Source organism: Copidosoma floridanum, unplaced genomic scaffold, assembly GCF_036245765.1.
Source record: "Copidosoma floridanum isolate Cflo_tuat_1 unplaced genomic scaffold, Cflo_Japanese_pri ptg000021l, whole genome shotgun sequence".
Taxonomy (NCBI): Eukaryota; Metazoa; Arthropoda; class Insecta; order Hymenoptera; family Encyrtidae; genus Copidosoma; species Copidosoma floridanum.
The window spans coordinates 4,025,569-4,038,222 of record NW_028321898.1 but is presented as its reverse complement, the minus strand read 5'-3'; the positions used below and the strand labels follow the sequence as shown (position 1 = coordinate 4,038,222).

Sequence of the window (12,654 nt, the reverse complement as noted above, 5' to 3'; positions counted from 1 at the left end):
GATTTTTAAGCAGCCACTTCAATCTGGATAAATGCCCTGAGTCAGTTTCCCAACGCCTACAATTGTAAGCATTTGAAGTTTTTCTTCGAATTCACTGTCTTGCGACTATGGGCATTATCAAAACTCTACTGAGCCCTAAGGGCTGTTTTTGTCCACTTTGTTAAGTTGTAATGTATTTGTTGGCAAAGTAGTTTGACATTCAATTGCCCTAAAAAGAACTGGTGAGCTGAACTCTTACTTGACTGAACTTTTCAGCAGATGTGACTGCTTAGATACCTTAGGGTGATATTCTCTGGCCAACTGTCGTAGCACCCGACTGATCAGGAGCAAAACTGCAACATCTGAAGCATTACAGCTAGTTGCAGAGCTCTTTCTCAATATCTCCCAGTATTCCACCGGAGACGGTGGTGTCTAAAGCATCTTGTTTTTTTGCAGAGCTCAGTCATTTTCGTAATCTATGGTGGGGAGATTGGTTCATGATACTTGCCCGTTAGAGACTGTTTCATTTGCTCAAGTTTGTTCTTCCTTAATAGCTATTAGGTTCGCCCAGCGCAGACCTTGAAAGAGATCGGTGATTCCCTATTAAATGCTTACAGTCAAGAGAATAATGCAGGATTGTCGGTAGTCAGGGTATCCAGCTTTGCGGTTAAAAATTCCGCTTGTGACGTCTGCTATGAAATGACTGACGTTGTTTAACAAGGGCTGGCTTTATTTAGTTGTTCAGTCGATAAATACTTGCCAGAAATGGTAGTGAAGATGTATTTGTAGGCAAAGTAGTTTAACATTAGATAGCTCTGAAAAGAACCCATCTGATTGATGGTTAATTATAGAACGTAAATACTTATGATGGCCCTCAAAACGACCAGTGGTGGTACTTCCGATCATTTTTTACTATTACTATCATAATTATTCTCAATGATAGAGAGATGGCTGTGAGTAGCTTGCCTCTGACCCTCAGAGACTCCACGTACAGAGACCGTGCTGCAGGGAAGTACACCGCTAGCTGAAAAATATCTCGTTTTCAGGTCGTTCCCCGGATAACCAACCGTTTATTAGGGAAGTAAGCCTGGAGGATATCTCCTCTGTGGGTAAGGCGCTTGGACGAACCACTGAGGAGGAGGCCTATAAAATTTTCAGTTAATGTGGCTGCCTGAACTCCTCCAGGTTGTTTTACCCGGCTTGCTGTTGTAGCTAAATCTGCTCTTGTAGCACCAGGTCGGTTGAAAGAATGGCCACAAAACCCTGAAGTGTTAGAGCAGACTGTGCTCTGGCTAGACGTCTCCTGGTATTACGCTGGAGACATTATCGTTCAGAATGTCTGTTATTCGTGGCACTCATTAATCCTGGTGGGTTGGAATGGGCTTCAACAGAAGTCGCTTGTCCAGTAGAAAAGAGGGTTGTCGATAGTCAGAATACTTCACTGCACGGCTCACAACTCTGCTCTTGGTGCTCTGCCAATAAACGACTATGGTATCCGGAAATTTGCTCGGGGATATAATAACCAGACCCACTTACTTCTTTTGCTGGTAGCTGCGATTTTACTTCTACACAACCTAGCGGATTCTACCGAACTAAAATAAAAAAATAACGTATTTTTGCAAAACTTCAAGCTCATGAACTGCTTTTACTATCCATTTTTTCAAGATAAAAACTATGCTAAAACCATCTAAGAAATGTCAAGAATCAGTATAGAAAATTTCAGCCAGATCAGTTAAGTAGTTTTCGCGGTTCTCGATGCAAGGCTACAATTTTGTTCATCTTCATAGGGTAGTTACAGATTTAAATTATTAATCATGAGATACATTTTCAAGCGCTTAGTAGTAAAGTTTTAGAGATGCTTAAGTTTTAATGTTGAACTTTTGACACAGGAGAGATAAGAAAACGTCTGATTTAAATTTAAATTATGAACAAACTGGTTCATAATTTGAAAACTCTTCTAGTAATTATTTTATAAGAACAGCATGTTGTGATTTATTTTATAAGTGAACTGTGAACTTAAAATTTTTAGAGCCTAGCCGTAGAGTTTTTAAGTACAAGCTTACCAAAGTTATTGTTCATGCAGTCTGCACTATACAATTGTCCTTTTTGTTATCCTGCAGCTTTACGAAAGTCTTAAACTCCAGTACCACTAGAATTTTTTTAAACTTTGTGTCTAGGTTAATTATTATATTATTGCAATATACAGTTTTTTTTTTAATTACCAAAAGTGTTCAAAAGTTTTTAATGATTTAGTTTGAAATCTCACACTGAGTCAGACGTTCTCCTATCTCTTCGATTTTAATTTAACAGTTCCGTGGAATTTTCCTTTAGGGTAATTCTGGGTGTTTTTCCTTTGCCCAACAGGTCTTCGGACCTGGGTGAAAGTGGAACAGTGTTAGGAATATAGAAAAGACTAAGCAGATCCGATGCAAGACGCCAGGCAGAAATCGCCAGCTTTACCAGCCGGGAGTAGTCCCTTAAACATAGGGCTTCTTCGGGGATGCTAATTATCCTGGATCCGATGCTGAAGCACAGAGCGCCGGCTTAACCGGCGAGAAATGGCCATGCTAAAGTATGTGGTCTTCACCGGGGAAAGGCTACACAGTGGCGAGTGGATCCGATACACCATTGGTGCAGATAGTATCAACTTAGCTGGCAAGGTGTCTCACCGAAAATATTTTCACTGTTCCCACAGTATGATATGGATCTGACAACAGTTAAATAATTGGTAAGTAAGTGCGGCAATACACTCCTACACAAAGGTGGCAAGCGGGTGGTCCCAGTGACTAGGACAATAGGCTGTCGCAGTAACTGGGTAAACAAAAAATACTGAATTCCTCAGTCAGGAAGTATTTGTAACTCAAGCGAGTGCTACTACATGCTTCTAATCTATTTCAGAACCTTACAGATTAGTTGTAATATTAATGATTATATGTAACTCGCTTCGTAAAGTAAAAGGAGATTAAACAAAAAGAAGGTTTTCTTTGTTAATCTGATGTTTAATGATGTTACTTTCAGGTGATTGAATTTAGAAATATATTCTGTAATTTTTTTCTTTTACAACTGTTTTAGAACAAACATTGCGTGTTAAATATCAATGCGTCAGCCATGTCACAGTCATTTAAAGCAGTTCATCAAGACAGATGTTGTAATCCTTTCAGATTTAAGTCAGAAAGATGGTATTTTAGCAACTCCTAGTCAAAAAAAAGGTGAAATATTACCAAACAGTACTAATAATGAGCTTCTAAACTACCATGACAGTAATAGTAACAATCACGTTATACGAAATACAAAATATGTAGTAAAAAAATAAAAAAGATAATTTGATTAAATAAATGCCAAGAAAAATGCATTTATCAGTCAGTCCAGTCAGTTTGCAGATTTAAGGCTTCTATGGAGTGTTTTCGCTGGAGCATAAGGTACACAAAATGTGGGTGTGTGTAATAAGCTAAAATTTTAAGGCTCTGTTTGATGCGTGCAATTTGATTGAACTAACACAAGAATCAGACTATTCGTTGTAAAATCATACTAATTGCATTAAGTTGTTCCTTTGCAGAAATCTTAAGCCAAGTTGTTACTTAGGGATAAGTCAAAAATTACCGAGACTCTCAAATTTCCAGGAGTTCATAACATCAGTCCTATTAAATAATGATATGGAGGATATTATTTACAGCGTTTGTCAGTCAACTGATAAATGCAAGTTAAAAAAAGACTGCTTGAATATGTATGACTTTGTGCCAGACCTATCTCAGAACCTCAAAAATTTGACGCCTCACCATTTTTTTTGTAAGAATCAAACATAATTTATAAAAGACTTTCAAAAAACTTTAAAACCAAATGAGGGTCCCTTAGAAATAAGGTATTCAAAAAATTACACGTTCGTGGCTCAGAGCCCTGCTCAACACTTTCACTACAACAAAAAGTAGTGCAGAGAATAGTAGAAAGATTGCCAGTACCTATGGTAGAGTATGTCGCTTTTTTTCCACTGATTCAAGCGCACCATCGCAGCTGACCAGTCGAACTATATGCACGTTTTTAGCAGCAGAGAGGGGGACCAAAATGTGCGCTTGATAGGTACCTCATAGTGGGGGAAAAAATATGTGCGTATACATGGGTACAGCTATATATGTTTTGGTTGCCTCCTGTCTGAGCTCTCGGGTCTCTCGGCTTTCAGCGCTCGCTGTAGCTCACAGCTCTCGCACGCATGTATATTTATATGTTTCCGATGCACTGTGTTCCCTCAAAAAAGATTTGTTTTAAATGTTGGACAGTTAAGAATGTTATTATGTCCGGTCAAATATAACTTGTTAAATATGAAAGTATTGAATACTTGTACAGCTGAATACTACTAAATACTGAGTTTTTCCTCGCTTAAAATGACAAATTAAGTAATAATAATCTGAACCCCTTTATGTAACCTTTTCAATAGAAAAAAATTATTATTTCAATATTCAAAAAAATAGCGGTTCTGCTATAAGGTACTTAAACTTCAACTCATGACTGACAATGAAGAAAATCAGTAGACAGTAGGTGCTTGGGTACCCAAGTATGACGTTATACTTTTATAAAATTACATGGCAAACCATACAATTTTGAGAATAAGAATACCTTCTATAAAAGAATATTGTGTACAAAGTCGGTGCAATTATCGTGGAAATGAGTATATCTATGTTGATTGGGTGTGCTTTTAATTAATATTTAATGAGTTAACGATTACAAACAATATTTTACTGCACAATACAATAAAAACTATATCTAAGCTGGCCAGTTCAAGACTGTGCCCTTCCATCGAATCTTACGGTGATTTTAGAACAACATTCTACTGCCTACGCTAATTACACCTGTAACGTCACGCCCACATCTATCACATACGATCCCACACTGATTTCTCGTCCATATTTAATACCCAAAATATAATTGTACTTGCAGCCCCCCGTCTCGGCTTCGCCTGAGACTTACTGAATGGAACACCGTACTGTGTCGACACATAATGTGAAACGTTTTAGTTGGAAACTTTACATTTATTCCTGACACTTCTCAGAACTAAAATCTTCTTATTAAAAGCATAGTTGTTCACAATCCATGCAGTTTATTTGGTCAAATAATAAGCTGTAAAAATTAAAAAATTATAATTATACTGAAAAATACCGTGCGTTCCTTATGCCATAAAATAATCGTTGGCCATAAGAAGCGGTTAATTTGCAGTTTCTCCCGTGTAATTTACAAAAAGGGCTATTTTTTGAGGCTGTTAAGATTTTAAACTCCCAAAAAATGTGTAGTAAAAGAAATTTTTTTTCTCTTATTTCACAACTTCATTACCAGAGCAACAAAGTCCTGGAGCTTAATCTCTACATTTTTTATTGCCACAAAAATACAAATACATTTTCTAGTTATATGAAAATTTTAATTTAGATCTTTAAGGATTTAAGATATTACTGGGAGGGTAAAATGAAAAGCCGATCTCTCACGTAATGGATTCTTTTTTGGGCGATTTTGGCTGTTCCAATCTTGATAAATTTTCTGCGTCAGTTTCTTGACGCCTCAAACTGTATTCATAAGATATATTTGAAGTTTTTTTTCCAATATACCCTTTTGCGACTATTGGCATGCTTACGACTTTTGTGACCCCTAAAGGCTATTTTCTCTCAACTTTTTTAAGTTCTAATATATTTGTTGGCAAAGTAGTTCGACGTCCGATTGCCCTAAAAAATACCGGCGAGCTTCTTCAGTAAACTCTTTCTTGACTAAAGTTTACAGCAATTGTGACTGCCTGGATACCTCAGGGTGATCTTCTCTGGCCTGCTGTTGAAAACCTAGACTGATCGGGAGAAAAATTACAAAGTTCGAAGCTTTGGGGCTAGTTGTAGTGCTTTTTCCTAACGTCTCCTGATATAAGTCGAAGACGTTGGTGTCAAAATTACCTTTTTTTGCAGACTCAGTTGCTTTGATGATCTAAAGTGGAGAGATTAGTAGAGATTGGTTTGTGATGCTTGCCCGTTAGAGACTCCCGTTGGCTTAAACTTTTTTTCCCTTCATAGCTGCTAGGTTCGCCCAGTGCAGACCTTGGAGAAGATCGGTGATTCCTGGTTAAATGCTTAGAGTCGAGAGGGTAATATAGGGTCGTCGGTCATCGGGGCTCCCAGCCTTGCGACGAACAACTCTGCTCGTGACGTATGCCAGTTAATGACTGACTTGGTTTAATAGTGGCCGGCTTTACATAGTCTTCTATAGATGACGAATCGTCTCCAAAAATTGAAGTAAAAATGTATCTGTTGGCAAGGTAATCTAAACTTAGGGGGCCCTTAAAAGTATCGATGAGATTAATGGTTAAGTAGGGAACGTGAATGCTTATATTAGTCCTGAAAAGGGCCAGTGGTAAAATTTCCAGTCATTCCTTATTATTATTCTTGATGATGGAGAGCCAGCTGCGGGTAGCTTGACTCTTACCCTCGGAGTCTCTGATGTGGACGGAGACCGTACATGAGGGAGGTACGCCACTGATCAAAAAATATCTCGTCTTTGGTTTGTTCCCCAGATCACCAACCGCTCATCGTTAGTCAGGGAAATGTGGGGATGCCGTTGGAGATACGACCACTGAGAAGGAAGCCGTTATGGCTGCGCATGCCCCTCAGGGCTGTTTTCCCTGGCTTACATTTGGAGTATGAAATTCTCTGACGGCACCAGGCCAGATTGTGGTACGGCCATATAACTCTGAAGGGTTGGAGCAGGATATACTGTGGCTAGACACGTCTCCTGGTACTCCACCGGAGACATCATCGGTTGGAATAAATTTTTTATTTGTTGCACTCGTCAATTCAGGAGGTTCAAGGTGATAGTAGACCTAGATCACTTGCCTATTGGAGAAGAGCGTCGTCGGTAACCAGGGTACCCAGCTGCACGACGATCATCTACATTCTCGATACAGCTCGATGAACTGCTGGTAGACGAATGCAGAAATTTCTGCGACGCTCCGGCCTATTAAAACCATACTTATTTAATTCTATTGCAGGCAGCTTCAATTTTATGTCAACGCCACCTAGTGGATCCTACCGAACTAAAGTAAAAAGCTGGCGTATTTTTGCAAAACTTTGAGCTTCTTTATTGCTATTGTTATTAAATTTTTCAAGATAAAAACCATACTAAAACTATCTAGGAAGTGCCAAGAATCGGTATGCAAGAATTTCAGCAAAATCGGTTCAGTAGTTTTCACGGATAGCGATTACAACGGTTTTAGCGACTTTGCTTTGTTTATTAGTAAGATGTAGAAAATAAAAAAAACCATTCTGTACCATAGTTTTTTTCAATAGGGTAGTATTACATGCCAGCAAACGTCCCTGTAGGACGTTCATCACACATAGGTATTTTTGACAGATATTATTCGAAGGTCAAACGTATATTGGAATAGCATAAAAAATACCCACGAAAATTGCAGCTTATTTGACTGTATCATTGTTTTATACATAATACATTTAAAAAATGTATATTTAACATGTAAAAATATGGAAATTTACTTCAAATGTCATTTATATGATTTGTAGGAATCTCCTGATTTTTTGGGTACAAAGGACTACTTTTAGAAAAACCTATCGAATTTTCAAATAGACCCACAATTTAAATTATCGGTAAATTTAGGAAGATGGGATGAGGTGTGCGTGAAAGCATGTATATGAGTGCATCCACATAAGAAAAAGGATTGCTAGCTTTACTGTACGCATTAGCGTTCCTGTCATTTCTCTGAACTTTCCCCCACAAACTATGTGAAGAACGTCCTTAAGTACAAAAACCACTTCAATCACGAACGAAAAAATTTTAAAAGAATAAAATACAATAAAAATTGGTGATTATATTTGTACCGTACAAAAATTTTTTTTGTAATTTTATGAAAATTTTGAAAAAATATGAAAGATTTGTTTAATAAATTATTTATTTATTGTAAAAGTAAAAAATTTAATGTGTAAGAATAAATATTTATTAGTTAATTGGAAGGGTGCTCGGCTTGAATATAGTAATTGTCTAGTTATTTAAAAAAAAAAAAAAAAAATTAATTTATTTAGTAAATTGTTCATTTATTTAATTTGTAACCAAACCAAATAAATTAATGTACACTAAATAAAAATATCCATGAAAAATAAGTTACAAACTGTAGGATAACATAAAGTAATTGATTTTCTTATGATGGACCTGCTCATAGCAGAGTAGGTAAGGGCCGTGGCCAGGAAGTAAGAGGTTGAGGGTCTGAATTTCTTAAAAAACTGTTTTTTTTTTTTTTTTTTTTTCAGAATTGGTTAAAAGAAGTGGAAAGAAAATTAATAAAATTTAAAATGAGTGATAGATTTAAATTGATTTTTGTAATAATACAATGCTAATAACGGGGTACATGTTTCTTAACACTTCATCCTTGTTAAGATGGATACAAGTACAACTATTACTGGTATTATATCTGTAGTTAGTATATACGAAATAAATATGTATATGTGAGTGCGCTTTGTCAAGAACACTGTTGGTATATGCTCGGAGTCGTACAAACGTCCTCAGAAGGCTATCATCCGTCAATATAAACAGACGTGCTAGACGTGGTCTGCTTCGGTATTTCGTATTCAATTGTTATGGTACAATCTTTTGTGTTTTTTCATTTAACTTTTAATAAACTCTGGTTAATGCATTTATTAATTTTGTTTGAATCTTACTCTCTACGATATAAATACATTACAATTTTGGCAACGAGTATTAAACAAACCTTAAGTGCAACGAATAATTTTTTTAATCGAATGAATGTCGAAAAACGACTTAAGTGATTCGTCAGTAAACTCGGAAGAGGATTTTGGAGGAATATGTACGCTAGCAAAAAGCGAACTGTGTAACAGGTTAAACGAAGCAGGTATGTTGTATAAAGAGTCAATTAACATTAACAAGCTTAGAAAAAGATACGCAACTTATCTGCACAGTGTGCAATCTCAAAAAAAAACCTGCTGGTGAAAAAAGTTAAGTAAAAGAGAGTGAACACGTGTAAGAAAACATGGCATCGGATCTCAGAATAAAAATAGATTTTCATTTGGGGCAAAACGACTGAGGAACGTACATCAAAAGAATAAAATTATTTTTCGTTGCAAATGGTATCACGGATGAAGAAAAAAAAACAGAAATTTTGCTAACGAAAATCAGTGCAGATACGTATAAATAAGTAATAAACTTATGTGCACCTAGTAAGCCCAAAGATAAAACTTTTAAAGAAATACTGGAAGTGCTCTCTAGTCATCTATGTCCTAAACCATTGGAATCAATGCAGCGGTGCAATTTTCATCAAGCCAAGCAAACGTTAACAAAAAGTGTAGCCGATTTTGTGGCAAGATGGAAGAGTCCATCGCTAAATTGTAATTTCGCTGACACCAATACGGCTTTTAAAAATCAGCTTGAATGCGAATTAAGAGATCATGGAACGAAGGCAGAGTTGTTTCGAGAAGAAAATTTGACCTTTGTCAAGGCTTGTAAAATAGCATTAGCACGTAAGAAAGTGGATAAAGATGCATCGACTACGAGTAACTTAAGTTCGAGAGTAACTTAAAAAGACTTTGAAACAGATAAGATGTTATTGTTGTGCTAGACCCGGACACATGGCCAGGATACGTGTACATCGATTAAAGTCGTGTAGTGATTGTAAAAAAAGAGGAATCTTTTAACTACATGTCGAGTGAATGAAAAAAAATCTAGTATTTAAACGAAAAAAGAACGCAAGGAGACGACAGCAGCTGTAAAAATGAAGAGTCATCAAAAAGCTACCAAGGAATGTACGGGTTCTACAGCTTTGAATATGAACGGTAGTAGCGAGTCCAAAAACTGTTTACAGGCGTATAACGTAAGTAATAATAATGTAGCGATTGACCCTATGTATTCATCTGTAATTATAAACTCGAAAGAAATTTTAATGGAAGTAGATTCGGGTTCATATTGGACTATAATATCGGAAAAAATTAAAAATAATCTATTTGCATAATTAGAATGTTCAAAAGTTGATTTTGTATTAAAAGCGTATGGCAGTATACCGATGCGACCATTAGAAATATTACGTAATATTGATGTTTGTTTCGAAAGCCACGTGTACAACTTAGGTTTTTTAGTTATGCCAGGAACAGGACCAGCGCTGTTAGGGCAATTTTGGCTATATACTTTCGGATTATGGCCACTCATACGACAATCTGAGGCTAAATTTAATGTTTGTCATATTAATTAAATTAAAACTGATGAAACAAAAAAATGAGTTAACGAAAGGTTTCCAAGATTATTTGGCCCAGGCGTAGGAATTTTTAATGCGGGTAAATTAAAATTAGTTTTGGAAGATAATGCAATTCCGAAAGCATATAAAGCCAGACATGCACCGTTTGCTATTAAGGATAAAGTGGAAAAAAAGATTGATAGGCTATTAACGTTAGGTCATATTGCACCAGTGGGGGTTAATGAGTGGGTTACGCCCATTGTGCCAATAATAAAAGGTGATGGAACGGTACGTGTAGGTGGAAATTTTAAATTGACAATAAATCCGTGGCTAGTCATCGACAAACATCCACTGACGTTAATTGACGATATTTTTGCTGCATTAGAAGGAGGTGAACTGTTTTCGCAAATAGATTTGACGCATGCAAGTTATAGTTGAACCTGCATCGCGCAATCTACTGACCATTGTAACTGATAAAGGACTATTATGTTATATAAAGCTTCCGGAATGTGTGGCGTTAGGCCCGAAAGATTTTCAGAAAAAAATGGAATGTTGCTTACAAGGAATAAAAAATATTGCCATCTATCTAGATAATATTTATTGTACCGAAAAAAATGATAAAGAACACCTAGAAACGGTGTATACTGTATTGCGTATATTAGAAGATTGCAGATTAAAAGTGAATATAAGAAAGTGCGATTTTCTTAAAGACAAATTAGAGATCTTAGGTTTTGTTATTGATAAAAAGGGCCTTAATGCGTCAAAAAAGAAAATAGAGGTGATCGTGGAAGCTCTGAATTCTAATATTAAAAAATAGTTGTTAGCTTTTTTAGGCTTTATAACGTATTACGAACGATTCATTCCAAACAGAGCTTTACAATTAAAGCCTCTTTATGAATTAATTAAAAGAAATGACTTTATTTGGAGTGAAGCAGCCAATAAAGATTTTAAATGGTTAAAAAATGAGATCGCATCTTCACGAATTTTGGCACATTACGACCCCGTAATAGAACTAGTTTTAGCATACGATGCATCCATGTATGGGCTATAGGCTATTTTTTCGCACAAGTATTCCAACGGTACGGGGAGACCGATAGCATTTGCTTCCAAAGTGATTCCGGACAAGGAACTAAACCAAGCAATAATTGATAAAGAAGCGGGGGCTATTGTGTTTGGTTTTAAAAAATTTTACAACTATGTTTTCGGTAAACAAATAATTCTTAGAACTGACCATGAGCCACTTATGTATATTTTCGGGTCCAATCAAGAAACTCCTCTCACAGTAGCCAGCCGCTTAGAAAAGTGGGCCTATTATTTATAGCATTTTACGTAAAAATAGAGTATATAAATACTAAACAAAACAGTAATTGCGATGCACTTTCAAGGCTTCCGATTAAAGATAACACGCAAATTCTTGATACTGAATGTTGCAATATGAATTATATACAACAGGAAATAAATATTAGAAACTATGAAAGATAAAGAACAAAGGAATATATGTAATCATTTAAACTGAGTGGCCTGAACAAAATTAAATGATGGAAATAGAAAAAAATAATTATAATAAGCGAGATGAACTCTTGATTGAAAGTAATTGTATTTTACGTAAATTTCGTGTAGTTATTCCGAATTGTTAAAGGCTGGTTATTCTAACTATATGGATCTTACTTCAGGATAGTAAAAATAAAAATGCGTGCGCGTTCATACTTCTGGTGGACGAACATCGATAGTAATTTGGAAGATCTAGCTAAATGTTGTAAATTATGTGCTCAAGAAAGAGAAAGTCCGCCAAAAACGCAGCTTACGCCATGGCCAACACCAACTAGGTGTTGGAGTAAAATTCTCAGTGATTTTCTTGGACCGTTTCTTGGTCACATGTTCATGTTAGTATTGCGTACAGTAAGTCGCCAGAAGTATTTATCACGGAATGTAACACGTAAACATATAATGTAATATCTAATTTTAAAAAATTATTTATAAGATACGGCCTTGCAGATCATTTAGTTACGGATAGTGGCTGTCAATATACTACAGAAGAGATTAAAATGTTTTTCCGAAATAACGGAGTAAGACACACGTTTTCACCTCCAAAGCATCCAGCAACTAATGGAGCGGCCAAGAATTTCGTCGGCACTTTTAAAGATAAGGTATATAAAAATATAAAAGACGGTAACAAGTTAAAGAACGCTATAAATTTATTTCTTTTTGATTACCAAAGCACGAAGAATTGTTCTACAGGGCGTAGTCCTGTAATACTTATGTACAACCAAGAAATACGCCCTAAATTTGACTTAATAAGACTGAGCGTTATAAAAACTAATGAAAAAAAACAATTGAGTCAGGTGCTGAGTCACAAGGCAGTGCGCAAAGTTAATTTTCAGGTGGAAGAGAAGGTATAGATAGACAATTACAGCGTAGGTAACGAAAAAAAAATACTTACAATAATAACGGCTCAATCATCACCT

General features: G+C 36.1%; 1 protein-coding gene across 6 annotated transcripts in view; it reads right to left on the bottom strand.

The window, feature by feature from the left end:
• PIP4K (phosphatidylinositol 5-phosphate 4-kinase) overlaps nucleotides 1–12,654 on the bottom strand; it is a 541,345-nt gene that overhangs the window by 202,791 nt on the left and 325,900 nt on the right. Inside the window, exons 6-7 of one of the 6 annotated variants that reach the window (XM_089594383.1) lie at nucleotides 9,325–9,359; nucleotides 8,117–8,148 (exon numbers count right to left, since the gene is read on the bottom strand). The exons of the other annotated variants lie outside the window; for them this stretch is intronic. Coding sequence (XP_089450509.1) covers nucleotides 8,117–8,148; nucleotides 9,325–9,359 — 67 coding nt within the window. The remainder of the gene's footprint in view (nucleotides 1–8,116; nucleotides 8,149–9,324; nucleotides 9,360–12,654) is intronic. 6 annotated transcript variants of the gene reach the window in all.